Below are 17,500 nucleotides of genomic sequence, written 5' to 3' on the forward strand. Positions count from 1 at the left end.
AGAGATCCAGACTCATTCTGAACCGTTGATCCCCTACTGAGGAGACACACAGAGATCCAGACTCATTCTGAACTGTTGATCCCCTACAGAGGAGACACACAGAGATCCAGACTCATTCTGAACCGTTGATCCCCTACAGAGGAGACACACAGAGATCCAGACTCATTCAGTACCGTTGATCCCCTACTGAGGAGACACACAGAGATCCAGACTCATTCTGAACCGTTGATCCCCTACTGAGGAGACACACAGAGATCCAGACTCATTCTGAACCGTTGATCCCCTACTGAGGAGACACACAGAGATGCAGACTCATTCTGAACCGTTGATCCCCTACTGAGGAGACACACAGAGATCCAGACTCATTCTGAACCGTTGATCCCCTACTGAGGAGACACACAGAGATCCAGACTCATTCTGAACCGTTGATCCCCCTACTGAGGAGACACACTGAGATCCAGACTCATTCAGTACCGTTGATCCCCTACTGAGGAGACACACAGAGATCCAGACTCATTCTGAACCGTTGATCCCCTACTGAGGAGACACACAGAGATGCAGACTCATTCTGAATCGTTGATCCCCTACTGAGGAGACACACAGAGATCCAGACTCATTCTGAACCGTTGATCCCCTACTGAGGAGACACACAGAGATCCAGACTCATTCTGAACCGTTGATCCCCCTACTGAGGAGACACACTGAGATCCAGACTCATTCAGTACCGTTGATCCCCTACTGAGGAGACACACAGAGATCCAGACTCATTCTGAACCGTTGATCCCTTACTGAGGAGACACACAGAGATCCAGACTCATTCTGAACCGTTGATCCCCTACTGAGGAGACACACAGAGATCCAGACTCATTCTGAACCGTTGATCCTCTACAGAGGAGACACACAGAGATCCAGACTCATTCAGTACAGTTGATCCTTCATCAGCAGACTGACGGGACACCTCACTGTGGGTGTTTCTGCACCTTGCATTGTTTCACAGCCTCCTTTTGAGGCTGTGAACAACTCCCTCCCACCCTCCCTGGCCCAGCCTATCAGATCCCACAGCCAAACCTAACCCCACTGTCTGTCTGTCTGAGTTGTGACAGTTCAGGAAGATGCCTTCCTAACCCCGTCCTTCCCTCTTCCTGGACAAAGCGATAGTGATTGACAGCCTGGTCCAGTCGGCATGCCGCCAGACATTAGCATGACAGCAGAACCCCTGCCGGCCAGCCTGTTGCTAGGGCAGCACCACACTGGTTCTACCGTTGCTGGGGCAACATGACAGTCAAGGCATTCTACACCAATTCAGTCTGACTGGGACGACTGCTGAAACACTATGATAGTTGGTTTGATTTGATAGTTTTTGTAGTGTGTTGTGTGTGTCCTGTCTCTGTCAGCAGGGGGCAGACATGGTGTGTGTCCTGTCTCTGTCAGCAGGGGGCAGACATGGTGTGTGTTGTGTGTCCTGTCTCTGTCAGCAGGGGGCAGACATGGTGTGTGTTGTGTGTCCTGTCTCTGTCAGCAGGGGGCAGACATGGTGTGTGTTGTGTGTGTCCTGTCTCTGTCAGCAGGGGGCAGACATGGTGTGTGTGTGTCCTGTCTCTGTCAGCAGGGGGCAGACATGGTGTGTGTTGTGTGTCCTGTCTCTGTCAGCAGGGGGCAGACATGGTGTGTGTTGTGTGTGTCCTGTCTCTGTCAGCAGGGGGCAGACATGGTGTGTGTTGTGTGTCCTGTCTCTGTCAGCAGGGGGCAGACATGGTGTGTGTGTGTCCTGTGTCTGTCAGCAGGGGGCAGACATGGTGTGTGTGTGTCCTGTGTCTGTCAGCAGGGGGCAGACATGGTGTGTGTGTGTCCTGTCTCTGTCAGCAGGGGGCAGACATGGTGTGTTCAGAAAGGAAAGGGGGGTATCTAGAATCCATTCAACTGAAATGTCTCTTCCGAATTTAACCCAAACCCCTCTGAATCAGAGAGGTGGGGGCTGCCTTAATCGGCATCCACGTCTTCGGTGCACCTGGGAACAGTGGGTTAACTGCCTCGTTCAGGGGAACAGTGGGTTAACTGCCTCGTTCAGGGGAACAGTGGATTAACTGCCTTGTTCAGGGGAACAGTGGATTAACTGCCTTGTTCAGGGGAACAGTGGGTTAACTGCCTTGTTCAGGGGAACAGTGGGTTAACTGCCTTGTTCAGGGGAACAGTGGGTTAACTGCCTTGTTCAGGGGAACAGTGGGTTAACTGCCTTGTTCAGGGGAACAGTGGGTTAACTGCCTCGTTCAGGGGAACAGTGGGTTAACTGCCTCGTTCAGGGGAACAGTGGGTTAACTGCCTCGTTCAGGGGAACAGTGGGTTAACTGCCTCGTTCAGGGGAACAGTGGATTAACTGCCTCGTTCAGGGGAACAGTGGGTTAACTGCCTCGTTCAGGGGAACAGTGGGTTAACTGCCTCGTTCAGGGGAACAGTGGGTTAACTGCCTCGTTCAGGGGAACAGTGGGTTAACTGCCTGGTTCAGGGGAACAGTGGGTTAACTGCCTGGTTCAGGGGAACAGTGGGTTAACTGCCTCGTTCAGGGGGGAACAGTGGGTTAACTGCCTGGTTCAGGGGAACAGTGGGTTAACTGCCTGGTTCAGGGGAACAGTGGGTTAACTGCCTGGTTCAGGGGAACAGTGGGTTAACTGCCTGGTTCAGGGTAACAGTGGGTTAACTGCCTGGTTCAGGGGAACAGTGGGTTAACTGCCTCGTTCAGGGTAACATTGGGTTAACTGCCTCGTTCAGGGTAACAGTGGATTAACTGCCTCGTTCAGGGGAACAGTGGGTTAACTGCCTCATTCAGGGTAACATTGGGTTAACTGCCTCGTTCAGGGTAACAGTGGATTAACTGCCTCGTTCAGGGTAACAGTGGGTTAACTGCCTCGTTCAGGTTAACAGTGGGTTAACTGCCTCGTTCAGGGAAACAGTGGGTTAACTGCCTCGTTCAGGGGAACAGTGGGTTAACTGCCTTGTTCAGGGGAACAGTGGGTTAACTGCCTTGTTCAGGGGAACAGTGGGTTAACTGCCTTGTTCAGGGGAACAGTGGGTTAACTGCCTTGTTCAGGGGAACAGTGGGTTAACTGCCTCGTTCAGGGGAACAGTGGGTTAACTGCCTTGGTCAGGGGAACAGTGGGTTAACTGCCTTGTTCAGGGGCAGAACGACAGATTTTTACCTTGTCACCTGCTGGTTACTAGTCCAACACTCTAACCACTAGGCTACCTGCTGGTTACTAGTCCAACACTCTAACCACTAGGCTACCTGCTGGTTACTAGTCCAACACTCTAACCACTAGGCTACCTGCTGGTTACTAGTCCAACGCTCTAACCACTAGGCTACCTGCTGGTTACTAGTCCAACACTCTAACCATTAGGCTACCTGCTGGTTACTAGTCCAACACTCTAACCACTAGTCTACCTGCTGGTTACTAGTCCAACACTCTAACCACTAGGGTACCCTGCTGGTTACTAGTCCAACACTCTAACCACTAGTCTACCTGCTGGTTACTAGTCCAACACTCTAACCACTAGGCTACCTGCTGGTTACTAGTCCAACACTCTAACCACTAGTCTACCTGCTGGTTACTAGTTCAACACTCTAACCACTAGTCTATCTGCTGGTTACTAGTCCAACACTCTAACCACTAGTCTATCTGCTGGTTACTAGTCCAACACTCTAACCACTAGGCTACCTGCTGGTTACTAGTCCAGCACTCTAACCACTAGGCTACCTGCTGGTTACTAGTCCAACACTCTAACCACTAGTCTACCTGCCGCCCCTCCACTCTAACCACTAGTCTACCTGCTGGTTACTAGTCCAACACTCTAACCACTAGTCTACCTGCTGGTTACTGGCCCAACACTCTAACCACTAGTCTACCTGCTGGTTACTAGTCTAACACTCTAACCACTAGTCTACCTGCTGGTTACTAGTCCAACACTCTAACCACTAGTCTACCTGCTGGTTACTGGCCCAACACTCTAACCACTAGGCTACCTGTTGGTTACTAGTCCAACACTCTAACCACTAGTCTACCTGCTGGTTACTTGTCCAACACTCTAACCACTAGTCTACCTGCTGGTTACTAGTCCAACAGGCTAACCACTAGTCTACCTGTCTCTGTCAGCAGGGGGCAGACATGGTGTGTTCAGAAAGGAAAGGGGGGTATCTAGAATCCATTCAACTGAAATGTCTCTTCCGAATTTAACCCAAACCCCTCTGAATCAGAGAGGTGGGGGCTGCCTTAATCGGCATCCACGTCTTCGGTGCACCTGGGAACAGTGGGTTAACTGCCTCGTTCAGGGGAACAGTGGGTTAACTGCCTCGTTCAGGGGAACAGTGGATTAACTGCCTTGTTCAGGGGAACAGTGGATTAACTGCCTTGTTCAGGGGAACAGTGGGTTAACTGCCTTGTTCAGGGGAACAGTGGGTTAACTGCCTTGTTCAGGGGAACAGTGGGTTAACTGCCTTGTTCAGGGGAACAGTGGGTTAACTGCCTTGTTCAGGGGAACAGTGGGTTAACTGCCTCGTTCAGGGGAACAGTGGGTTAACTGCCTCGTTCAGGGGAACAGTGGGTTAACTGCCTCGTTCAGGGGAACAGTGGGTTAACTGCCTCGTTCAGGGGAACAGTGGATTAACTGCCTCGTTCAGGGGAACAGTGGGTTAACTGCCTCGTTCAGGGGAACAGTGGTTTAACTGCCTCGTTCAGGGGAACAGTGGGTTAACTGCCTCGTTCAGGGGAACAGTGGGTTAACTGCCTGGTTCAGGGGAACAGTGGGTTAACTGCCTCGTTCAGGGGGGAACAGTGGGTTAACTGCCTGGTTCAGGGGAACAGTGGGTTAACTGCCTGGTTCAGGGGAACAGTGGGTTAACTGCCTGGTTCAGGGGAACAGTGGGTTAACTGCCTCGTTCAGGGTAACATTGGGTTAACTGCCTCGTTCAGGGTAACAGTGGATTAACTGCCTCGTTCAGGGGAACAGTGGGTTAACTGCCTCATTCAGGGTAACATTGGGTTAACTGCCTCGTTCAGGGTAACAGTGGATTAACTGCCTCGTTCAGGGTAACAGTGGGTTAACTGCCTCGTTCAGGTTAACAGTGGGTTAACTGCCTCGTTCAGGGAAACAGTGGGTTAACTGCCTCGTTCAGGGGAACAGTGGGTTAACTGCCTTGTTCAGGGGAACAGTGGGTTAACTGCCTTGTTCAGGGGAACAGTGGGTTAACTGCCTTGTTCAGGGGAACAGTGGGTTAACTGCCTTGTTCAGGGGAACAGTGGGTTAACTGCCTCGTTCAGGGGAACAGTGGGTTAACTGCCTTGGTCAGGGGAACAGTGGGTTAACTGCCTTGTTCAGGGGCAGAACGACAGATTTTTACCTTGTCACCTGCTGGTTACTAGTCCAACACTCTAACCACTAGGCTACCTGCTGGTTACTAGTCCAACACTCTAACCACTAGGCTACCTGCTGGTTACTAGTCCAACACTCTAACCACTAGGCTACCTGCTGGTTACTAGTCCAACGCTCTAACCACTAGGCTACCTGCTGGTTACTAGTCCAACACTCTAACCACTAGGCTACCTGCTGGTTACTAGTCCAACACTCTAACCACTAGTCTACCTGCTGGTTACTAGTCCAACACTCTAACCACTAGGGTACCCTGCTGGTTACTAGTCCAACACTCTAACCACTAGTCTACCTGCTGGTTACTAGTCCAACACTCTAACCACTAGTCTATCTGCTGGTTACTAGTCCAACACTCTAACCACTAGTCTATCTGCTGGTTACTAGTCCAACACTCTAACCACTAGGCTACCTGCTGGTTACTAGTCCAGCACTCTAACCACTAGGCTACCTGCTGGTTACTAGTCCAACACTCTAACCACTAGTCTACCTGCCGCCCCTCCACTCTAACCACTAGTCTACCTGCTGGTTACTAGTCCAACACTCTAACCACTAGTCTACCTGCTGGTTACTGGCCCAACACTCTAACCACTAGTCTACCTGCTGGTTACTAGTCTAACACTCTAACCACTAGTCTACCTGCTGGTTACTAGTCCAACACTCTAACCACTAGTCTACCTGCTGGTTACTGGCCCAACACTCTAACCACTAGGCTACCTGTTGGTTACTAGTCCAACACTCTAACCACTAGTCTACCTGCTGGTTACTTGTCCAACACTCTAACCACTAGTCTACCTGCTGGTTACTAGTCCAACAGGCTAACCACTAGTCTACCTGCCGCCCCTCCACTCTAACCACTAGTCTACCTGCCGCCCCTCCACTCTAACCACTAGACTACCTGCCACCCCTCCACTCTAACCACTAGACTACCTGCCACCCCTCCAATCTAACCACTAGGCTACCTGCTGTCCATCCACTCTAACCACTAGTCTACCCTGCCGCCCCTCCACTCTAACCACTAGTCTACCTACCACCCCTCCACTCTAACCACTAGTCTACCTGCCACCCCTCCACTCTAACCACTAGTCTACCTGCCACCCCTCCACTCTAACCACTAGTCTACCTGCCGCCCCTCCACTCTAACCACTAGGCTACCTGCCGTCCCTCCACTCTAACCACTAGACTACCTGCCACCCCTCCACTCTAACCACTAGGCTACCTGCTGTCCCTCCACTCTAACCACTAGGCTACCTGCTGTCCCTCCACTCTAACCACTAGGCTACCTGCTGTCCCTCCACTCTAACCACTAGACTACCTGCTGTCCCTCCACTCTAACCACTAGACTACCTGCCACCCCTCCACTCTAACCACTAGGCTACCTGCTGTCCCTCCACTCTAACCACTAGACTACCTGCCACCCCTCCACTCTAAAAACTAGTCTGTGTGTGAGTTGGTCTAACTGTTTTGTGTGTGTGTTGGTCTAACTGATGTGTGTGAGTTGGTCTAACTGTTGTGTGTGTGAGTTGGTCTAACTGTTGTGTGTGTGTGAGTTGGTCTAACTGTTGTGTGTGTGAGTTGGTCTAACTGTTGTGTGTGTGTGAGTTGGTCTAACTGATGTGTGTGAGTTGGTCTAACTGTTGTGTGTGTGTGTGTTGGTCTAACTGTTGTGTGTGTGAGTTGGTCTAACTGTTGTGTGTGTGAGTTGGTCTAACTGTTGTGTGTGAGTTGGTCTAACTGTTGTGTGTGTGAGTTGGTCTAACTGTTGTGTGTGTGAGTTGGTCTAACTGTTGTGTGTGAGTTGGTCTAACTGTTGTGTGTGTGAGTTGGTCTAACTGTTGTGTGTGTGAGTTGGTCTAACTGTTGTGTGTGTGTGTTGGTCTAACTGCTGTGTGTGAGTTGGTCTAACTGTTGTGTGTGTGAGTTGGTCTAACTGTTGTGTGTGTGAGTTGGTCTAACTGTTGTGTGTGAGTTGGTCTAACTGTAGGGGAAACAGAGTATGGCAGTACAGTATAACGTGAGGACAATGCAGTGTACTGTAATACTGGACTACAGTAGAGCTAGCTAGGGGCTATGATGTCATGTTGGAGTCATCGACCCGGGCTTCATCCCAGGCTTCCCTCACAATGTACTCAGTCAGTGTCTGCTGCTGGAGCCCTGAGCTAATGCTTCTTTAACGACACACACACACACACACACACACACACACACACACACACACACACACACACACACACACACACACACACACACAACGGACAAGGAAGCAGATAGATAGATAGACACGGTAGAGTACACACACACACACACACTCTGCTCTGTCACTCAAACCAGCTCATCCAATCAAATCTCTATCTCTCATTCCTCAACTCAATCAACACATCCCACCCCATGTCAATCAATTCAACTGGTGATCCAATGAGATGTCAGCCTGCTCTGTCAGTCCATGTCAGTGATGACCACAGTGTACAGTAGTACCACAGACTGGCTCTGACTAGCATCAACTAAAGACAGCGCACACATACTTTTCCTCAGAGAGGAACGGTCAACAGTACACTCACATCTTTCTTCTACAGTTAAAAATCAGAAGTTTGATTTTGGTGTAAGATAGTCCTCTGAGTCAAGAGAGTCTTTCCTAGCTGTCGTCTGAGTCAAGAGAGTCTTTCCTAGCTGTCGTCTGAGTCAAGAGAGTCTCTCCTAGCTGTCGTCTGAGTCAAGAGAGTCTCTCCTAGCTGTCGTCTGAGTCAAGAGAGTCTCTCCTAGCTGTCGTCTGAGTCAAGAGAGTCTATCCTAACTGTCGTCTGTCAAGAGAGTCTCTCCTAGCTGTCGTCTGAGTCAAGAGAGTCTCTCCTAGCTGTCGTCTGAGTCAAGAGAGTCTATCCTAACTGTCGTCTGAGTCAAGAGAGTCTCTCCTAGCTGTCGTCTGAGTCAAGAGAGTCTTTCCTAGCTGTCGTCTGAGTCAAGAGAGTCTCTCCTAGCTGTCGTCTGAGTCAAGAGAGTCTCTCCTAGCTGTCGTCTGAGTCAAGAGAGTCTCTCCTAGCTGTCGTCTGAGTCAAGAGAGTCTATCCTAACTGTCGTCTGAGTCAAGAGAGTCTCTCCTAGCTGTCGTCTGAGTCAAGAGAGTCTCTCCTAGCTGTCGTCTGAGTCAAGAGAGTCTCTCCTAGCTGTCGTCTGAGTCAAGAGAGTCTCTCCTAGCTGTCGTCTGAGTCAAGAGAGTCTCTCCTAGCTGTCGTCTGAGTCAAGAGAGTCTATCCTAGCTGTCGTCTGAGTCAAGAGAGTCTCTCCTAGCTGTCGTCTGAGTCAAGAGAGTCTCTTCTAGCTGTCGTCTGAGTCAAGAGAGTCTTTCCTAGCTGTCGTCTGAGTCAAGAGAGTCTTTCCTAGCTGTCGTCTGAGTCAAGAGAGTCTTTCCTAGCTGTCGTCTGAGTCAAGAGAGTCTTTCCTAGCTGTCGTCTGAGTCAAGAGAGTCTCTCCTAGCTGAAAGTGTCTTGTTTCTACTGTGCAAGGAAACGTTGTATTGGACTGAGGAACTACTGTACTGTCTTCTAAAGGAGTCTGCCTCTATCTGTCCTGCAGGAAATCTAAAGGACTGTCTCTCTCTCTGTGTGTCCCTCCAGAGATGCCATAGAGAAGTCTAAAGGAGCCTGCCTCTATCTGTCCTGCTGGAAGTCTAAAGGACTTTCTCTCTCTCTGTGTGTCCCTCCAGAGATGCCGTAGAGAAGTCTAAAGGAGTCTGCCTCTATCTGTCCTGCTGGAAGTCTAAAGGACTGTCTCTCTCTCTCTTTGTGTCCCTCCAGAGATGCCGTAGAGGTTGTGGCTGGTCTGTACGATCAGGTGGATGAGCTGGTTCACAAGCTGGTGATGCTGTCCAACCAACGCACTCAGGAACTGGACTTTATCATGGAGTTCAAGAGTCTGGAGCAGGGATTCAAGGAGGTGAGAGGGGCTGGGGTATAGGGCTGGGGTATAGGGCTTGGGTATAGGGCTGGGTATAGGGCTGGGTATATGGTTGGGGTATAGGGCTGGGTGTTAGGGGCTGGGGTATAGGGCTGGGGTATAGGGCTGGGGTATAGGGTTGGGTATAGGGCTGGGTATATGGCTGGGGCTAGTGATAGGGGCTGGGGTATAGGGCTGGGGTATAGGGCTGGGGTATAGGGCTGGGCCTAGTGATAGGGGCTGGGGTATAGGGCTGGGGTATAGGGTTGGGGTATAGGGCTGGGGTATCGGGTTGGGGTATAGGGCTGGGTGTTAGGGCTGGGGTATAGGGTTGGGGTATAGGGCTGGGGTATAGGGTTGGGGTATAGGGCTGGGGTATAGTGTTGGGGTATAGGGCTGGGTGTTAGGGCTGGGGTATAGGGCTGAGGCATAGGGCTGGGTGTTAGGGGCTGGGGTATAGGGCTGGGTGTTAGGGACTGGGGTATAGGGCTGGGGTATAGGGCTGGGTGTTAGGGGCTGGGGTATAGGGCTGGGTGTTAGGGCTGGGGTATAGGGTTGAGGTATAGCGATGGGTGTTAGGGCTGGGGTATAGGGCTGGGGTATAGGGCTGGGGTATAAGGCTGGGGTATAGGGCTGGGTGTTAGGGCTGGGGTTTAGGGTTGGGGTATAGGGTTGGGGTATAGGGTTGGGGTATAGGGCTGGGGTATAGGGCTGGGGTATAGGGCTGGGGTATAGGGCTGGGGTATAGGGCTGGGTGTTAGGGCTGGGGTATAGGGGTGATGTATAGGCCTGGGGTATAGGGCTGGGGTATAGGGCTGGGGTATAGGGCTGGGTGTTAGGGCTGGGTGTTAGTGATGGGGTATAGGGCTGGGGTATAGGGTTTGGGGCTGGGGTATAGGGTGTGGGGCTGGGGTATAGGGCTGAGTTAGGGCCGGGGTATAGGGCTGGGGTATAGGGCTGGGGTGTTGGGCTGGGGTATAGGGCTGGGGGCTAGGAATAGGGATAGGGGACAGGGATAGGGGCTGGGGTTGGGATAGGGGCTGGTTATAGCGATAGGGGCTGGTTATAGGGATAGGGGCTGGTTATAGGGATAGGGGATAGGGTCTGGGGATAGGGATAGGGGGCTGGGGATTGGGGGGGCTGGGGATAGGGGCTGGTTATAGGGATAGGGGATAGGGGCTGGTTATAGGGATAGGGGCTGGGGATAGGGGCTGGTTATAGGGGATAGGGGCTGGTTATAGGGGCTAGGGGCTGGTTATAGGGGATAGGGGCTGGTTATAAGGATAGGGGCTGGTTATAGGGATAGGGGCTGATTATAGGGGATAGGGGCTGGTTATAAGGATAGGCGCTCGTTATAGGGATAGGGGCTGGGGATAGGGGCTGGTTATAGGGATAGGGGATAGGGGCTGGTTATAGGGATAGGGGATAGGGGCTGGTTATAAGGATAGGGGATAGGGGCTAGTTATAGGGATACGGGATAGGGGCTGGTTATAGGGATAGGGGATAGGGGCTGGTTATAAGGATAGGGGATAGGGGCTGGTTATAGAGATAGGGGCTGGTTATAGGGATAGGGGCTGGTTATAGGGATAGGGGCTGGTTATAGAGATAGGGGCTGGTAATAGGGATAGGGGCTGGTTATAGGGATAGGGGCTGGGGTTAGGGGCTGATTATAGGGGCTGGTTATAGGGGATAGGGGCTGGTTATAGGGATAGGGGATAGGGGCTGGTTATGGGGATAGGGGCTGGTTATAAGGATAGGGGATAGGGGTTGGTTATAGGGATAGGGGCTGGTTATAGGGATAGGGGTTAGGGGCTGGTTATAAGGATAGGGGATAGGGGCTGGTGTTTATAGGGATAGGGGATAGGGGCTGGTTATAGGGATAGGGGATAGGGGCTGGTTATAAGGATAGGGGATAGGGGCTGGTTATAGGGATAGGGGCTGGTTATAGGGGGCTGGTTATAGGGATAGGGGCTGGTTATAGGGATAGAGGGCTGGGGTAGGGGCTGGTTATAGGGATAGGGGATAGGGGCTGGTTATAGGGATAGGGGATAGGGGCTGGTTATAAGGATAGGGGATAGGGGCTGGTTATAGGGATAGGGGATAGGGGCTGGTTATAGGGATAGGGGATAGGGGCTGGTTATAGGGATAGGGGATAGGGGCTGGTTATAAGGATAGGGGATAGGGGCTGGTTATAGAGATAGGGGCTGGTTATAGGGATAGGGGCTGGTTATAGGGATAGAGGGCTGGGGATAGGGGCTGGTTATAGGGATAGGGGATAGGGGCTGGTTATAGGGATAGGGGCTGGGGATAGGGGCTGGTTATAGGGGCTGGGGATAGGGGCTGGGATAGGGGCTGGTTATAGGAGCTGGGATAGGGGCTGGTTATAGGGGATAGCGGCTGGTTATAGGGGCTGGGGATAGGGGGCTGGTTATAGGGGCTGGGGGTAGGGGCTGGTTATAGGAGCTGGGATAGGGGCTGGGGATAGGGGCTGGTTATAGGGGATAGCGGCTGGTGATAGGGGCTGTTTATAGGGGCTGGGGATATGGGCTGGTTATAGGGGATAGCGGCTGGTTATAGGGGCTGGGTTATAGGGGCTGGGGATAGGGGGCTGGTTATAGGGGCTGGTTATAGGGGCTGGTTAAAGGGGCTGGGGGTAGGGGCTGGGGGTAGGGGCTGGGACTCTGAATCGAGCAGGAACTGGAGTTTATCATGTTTCAGGAGCCTGGAGAGGGAGTCAAGGAGGTACATAACAGCTTATAACTCAGCTATGATGCATTATAGCAGAGTCTTCCAAATTAGGGGTCCTGATATGAAAATGGGTTCATAGACCCGGGGTATCAGTGACCGCCTCTAGAGGAGGTTATAGTGAACAGAGCGGTTTCTGTTTTCTTCCTACACATGTGGCTCTATCTTGTCAACCGTTTAAAATCAAATAACATTTTATTGGTGACATACACATGGTTAGCAGATGTTATTGGTGACATACACATGGTTAGCAGATGTTATTGGTCACATACACATGGTTAGCAGATGTTATTGGTGACATACACATGGTTAGTAGATGTTATTGGTGACATACACATGGTTAGCAGATGTTATTGGTGACATACACATGGTTAGCAGATGTTATTGGTCACATACACATGGTTAGCAGATGTTATTGGTGACATACACATGGTTAGCAGATGTTATTGGTGACATACACATGGTTAGCAGATGTTATTGGTGACATACACATGGTTAGTAGATGTTATTGGTCACATACACATGGTTAGCAGATGTTATTGGTCACATCCACATGGTTAGCAGATGTTATTGGTGACATACACATGGTTAGCAGATGTTATTGGTCACATACACATGGTTAGCAGATGTTATTGGTCACATACACATGGTTAGCAGATGTTATTGGTCACATACACATGGTTAGCAGATGTTATTGGTGACATACACATGGTTAGCAGATGTTATTGGTGACATACACATGGTTAGCAGATGTTATTGGTGACATACACATGGTTAGCAGATGTTATTGGTGACATACACATGGTTAGCAGATGTTATTGGTGACATACACATGGTTAGCAGATGTTATTGGTGACATACACATGGTTAGCAGATGTTATTGGTGACATACACATGGTTAGCAGATGTTATTGGTGACATACACATGGTTAGCAGATGTTATTGGTGACATACACATGGTTAGTAGATGTTATTGGTGACATACACATGGTTAGCAGATGTTATTGGTGACATACACATGGTTAGCAGATGTTATTGGTGACATACACATGGTTAGCAGATGTTATTGTGTAGTGAAATGCTTGTGCTTCTAGCTCCGACAATGCAGTAATAACCAACAATTCCACAACGTATACCCCAAAATACATCTAAGTAGGAATGAGTTAAGGCTTTATACATATGGACTAGTGATGTCAGAGAGGACTAGTGATGTCAGAGCGGACTAGTGATGTCAGAAAACCAGTATATACATATGGACTAGTGATGTCAGAGCGGACTAGTGATGTCAGAGAACCAGTATATACATATGGACTAGTGATGTCAGAGAGGAACAGACTAAGATACAGTAGAATAGTATAGAAAACCAGTATATACATATGGACTAGTGATGTCTAGTGACATATGTCAGAGAACCAGTATATACATATGGACTAGTGATGTCAGAGAACCAGTATATACATATGGACTAGTGATGTCAGAAAACCAGTATATACATATGGACTAGTGATGTCAGAAAACCAGTATATACATATGAGATGAGTAATACATAGACTAAGATACAGCAGAATAGTATAGAAAACCAGTATATACATATGGACTAGTGATGTCAGAAAACCAGTATATACATATGGACTAGTGATGTCAGAAAACCAGTATATACATATGGACTAGTGATGTCAGAAAACCAGTATATACATAGGACCTAAAGGTGCAATGTGTAGAAATCTCTACGTCATTTCCTGGTTGATAAAATCCTAATAGTTCCCCTAATTTCAGTTTCTGTGCCAAAACAAACAAATCTAGTGTAGAGAGTCATTGTACCATCTAAACCGCTGTGGAATATATTTCTAATAACCATAAACAGTGGCCGTGTAACGGCGGTTGGAAGGAGTGGAGGACCAAGGCCCAGCGCTCCTCGAGTTCCACATAATTTATTACTGAAGTGAAACTTTTAGACAAAACAAAAACAATTAAGAAAACAACGACCGAAAAGCTTCGGGTCACAAACGGAGAACAAGATCCCACACAGAAGGAGGGGGAGAAAAAACAAAACTACCTAAGTATGATTCCCAATCAGAGACAACGATAGACAGCTGTCCCTGATTAAGAGAACCGCACCCGCCAAAACACAAAGAAATAGACAACATAGAAACTTGAACATAGAATGCCCACCCCAAATCACACCCTGACCAAACCAAATGGAGACATGAAAACCTCTCTACGGTCAGGGCCGCGACGGGCCGTTGATTACAGAACTCTTGTTTTTACATGGCGGAGGGCCGAACATTTCTTTATATATCAAAATGGAGTCACGGGCCCAAAAGGTTTGGGAACCTCTGATTACAGCAGGTACCAACTGTACATTAGGGACCTGTCATACATTTACAGTTATTGTCTGTGTGTAGGTTTTTTAAATTGATTTTTTATTTAAAAATATATATTTTTATTATGAACACAACAAATACAAAAAACATAAATATACAAACCAGAGTACATAAACCTGACAGACGGGGGTTTTACATATCGAGATACATTTTCAATTTGTTACGATGTTTTATGGTGTGTATTGCTTTTTAATTTTTTAGATTTACCGATCAATTCTAAATAGAATTTAAATTCTATCTTAAATAATGTTTGTTCTCCGTCCACTTCGTTTTATGGATAAAGAATCTTCCATGAAAGATAAACAAATTAACAATGAAAGTTCAAATCAGGGTCCGTATCATTTGGATCACAATAACACATAATAACAGTCTCTCAGATTAACATTAATAGTCGTTTATTTTCAAATAAAATCTTCTGACTCACTCCAATATCTTCTGACTCACTCCAATATCTTCTGACTCACTCCAATATCTTCTAACTCACTCCAACATCTTCTGACTCACTCCTCACTCCAACATCTTCTGACTCACTCCAACATCTTCTGACTCACTCCAACATCTTCTGACTCATTCCAACATCTTCTGACTCACTCCAATATCTTCTGACTCACTCCAACATCTTCTGACTCACTCCAATATCTTCTGACTCACTCCAATATCTTCTGACTCATTCCAACATCTTCTAACTCACTCCAACATCTTCTGACTCACTCCAACATCTTCTGACTCACTCCAACATCTTCTAACTCACTCCAACATCTTCTGACTCACTCCAACATCTTCTAACTCATTCCAATATCTTCTGACTCACTCCAACATCTTCTAACTCACTCCAACATCTTCTGACTCACTCAACATCTTCTGACTCACTCCAACATCGTCTAACTCACTCCTCACTCCAACATCTTCTGACTCACTCCAGCATCTTCTAACTCACTCCTACATCTTCTGACTCACTCCAACATCATCTGACTCACTCCTCCCTCCAACATCTTCAGACTCACTCCTCACTCCAACATCCTCTAACTCACTCCAACCTCTTCTAACTCACTCCAACATCTTCTAACTCACTCCAACATCCCTCCAACATCATCTGACTCACTCCAACATCTTCTGAATCACTCCTCACTCCAACATCCTCTAACTCACTCCAACCTCTTCTAACTCACTCCAACATCTTCTAACTCACTCCAACATCTTCTGACTCACTCCAGCATCTTCTAACTCACTCCAACATCTTCTGACTCACTCCAACATCTTCTAACTCACTCAAACATCCCTCCAACATCATCTGACTCACTCCAACATCTTCTGACTCACTCCTCACTCCAACATCTTCAGACTCACTCCTCACTCCAACATCCTCTAACTCTCTCCAACATCTTCTAACTCACTCCAACATCTTCTGACTCACTCAAACATCTTCTAACTCACTCCAACATCCCTCCAACATCATCTGACTCACTCCAACATCTTCTGACTCACTCCTCACTCCAACATCTTCTAACTCACTCCAACATCTTCTGGCTCACTCCAACATCTTCTGACTCACTCCAACCTCATCTAACTCATTCCAACAACATCATCTGACTCACTCCAACATCTTCTGACATAAGAACAGTCCCAAAATAAACATTTGTTATAAATAGATATTTTAAATCTGTGTATAATAAAGGTAGGAGAGAGTCGTCTGAGAACGCTCGGAGAGCTGGAGGATTCTAGTAGAGGGAATAGTAACATATTGACCTTTGTGTGTGTGCAGGTGAGTGACTGGATTGAGGAGGTTGGAGAGAGCCGTCTGAGAACGCTCGGAGAGCTGGAGGATTCTCTGGAGCAGCTGCACAGGAAACAGACCCTCTTCAGAGACTTCTACACTGCTGCCTACGTAGGTACCTCCGACTGTCTGGCTGACTGACTGATTGACTGACTGGCTGGCTGGCCGACTGACTGACTGACTTGACTGGCTGTCTGACTGGCTGACTGGCCGACTGACTGACTGGCTGGCTGGCTAGCTGACTGTCTGACTGACTGACTGGCTGGCTGGCTGACTGACTGGCTGTCTCTCTCTCCTTCTACACTGCTGCTTACGTAGGTACCTCTGACTGACTGACTGACTGACTGACTGACTGACTCTGGCTGACTGACTCTGACTGACTCTCTGACTGACTGACTGACTGACTCTCTGACTGGCTGGCTGACTGACTGACTGACTGACTGACTGTCTGACTGATTGACTGACTGTCTGACTGATTGACTGACTGACTGGCTGTCTGACTGACTGACTGACTGACTTTCTGACTGATTGAATGACTGGCTGGCTGGCTGACTGTCTGACTGACTGGCTGACTGACTGACTGTCTGACTGACTGGCTGACTGACTGACTGACTGTCTGACTGACTGTCTGACTGATTGACTGACTGTCTGACTGATTGACTGACTGACTGACTGGCTGTCTGACTGACTGACTGACTGTGACTGACTGACTGGCTGTCTGACTGACTGGCTGACTGACTGGCTGTCTGACTGTTCGACTGACTGTCTGACTGATTGACTGACTGTCTGACTGACTGGCTGACCGACTGACTGGCTGTCTGACTGGCTGTCTGACTGGCTGACTGACTGGCTGTCTGACTGACTGACTTTCTGACTGATTGACTGACTGGCTGGCTGACTGACTGACTGACTGGCTGGCTGATTGACTGACTGTCTGACTGATTGACTGACTGTCTGACTGATTGACTGACTTTCTGACTGATTGAATGACTGGCTGGCTGGCTGACTGTCTGACTGACTGACTGACTGTCTGACTGATTGACTGACTGTCTGACTGACTGACTGGCTGGCTGACTGATTGACTGACTGACTGTCTGACTGTCTGACTGACTGTCTGACTGATTGACTGACTGTCTGACTGATTGACTGACTGACTGGCTGTCTGACTGACTGACTGTCTGCCTGACTGACTGACTGACTGGCTGTCTGACTGACTGGCTGTCTGACTGACTGGCTGACTGATTGACTGACT

At 49.0% G+C, this 17,500-nt stretch overlaps 1 protein-coding gene across 1 annotated transcript in view; it reads left to right on the forward strand.

Moving 5' to 3' along the window:
- Positions 1-17,500, forward strand: part of LOC139384643 (pleckstrin homology domain containing, family G (with RhoGef domain) member 4) — a 127,166-nt gene that overhangs the window by 34,313 nt on the left and 75,353 nt on the right. The window contains exons 8-9 of the mRNA XM_071129457.1: positions 9,207-9,345; positions 16,237-16,359. Of these exons, the coding sequence (XP_070985558.1) occupies positions 9,207-9,345; positions 16,237-16,359 (262 nt within the window). The remainder of the gene's footprint in view (positions 1-9,206; positions 9,346-16,236; positions 16,360-17,500) is intronic.

This window comes from Oncorhynchus clarkii, chromosome 26 (assembly GCF_045791955.1).
Source record: "Oncorhynchus clarkii lewisi isolate Uvic-CL-2024 chromosome 26, UVic_Ocla_1.0, whole genome shotgun sequence".
NCBI classification, from domain to species: Eukaryota; Metazoa; Chordata; class Actinopteri; order Salmoniformes; family Salmonidae; genus Oncorhynchus; species Oncorhynchus clarkii.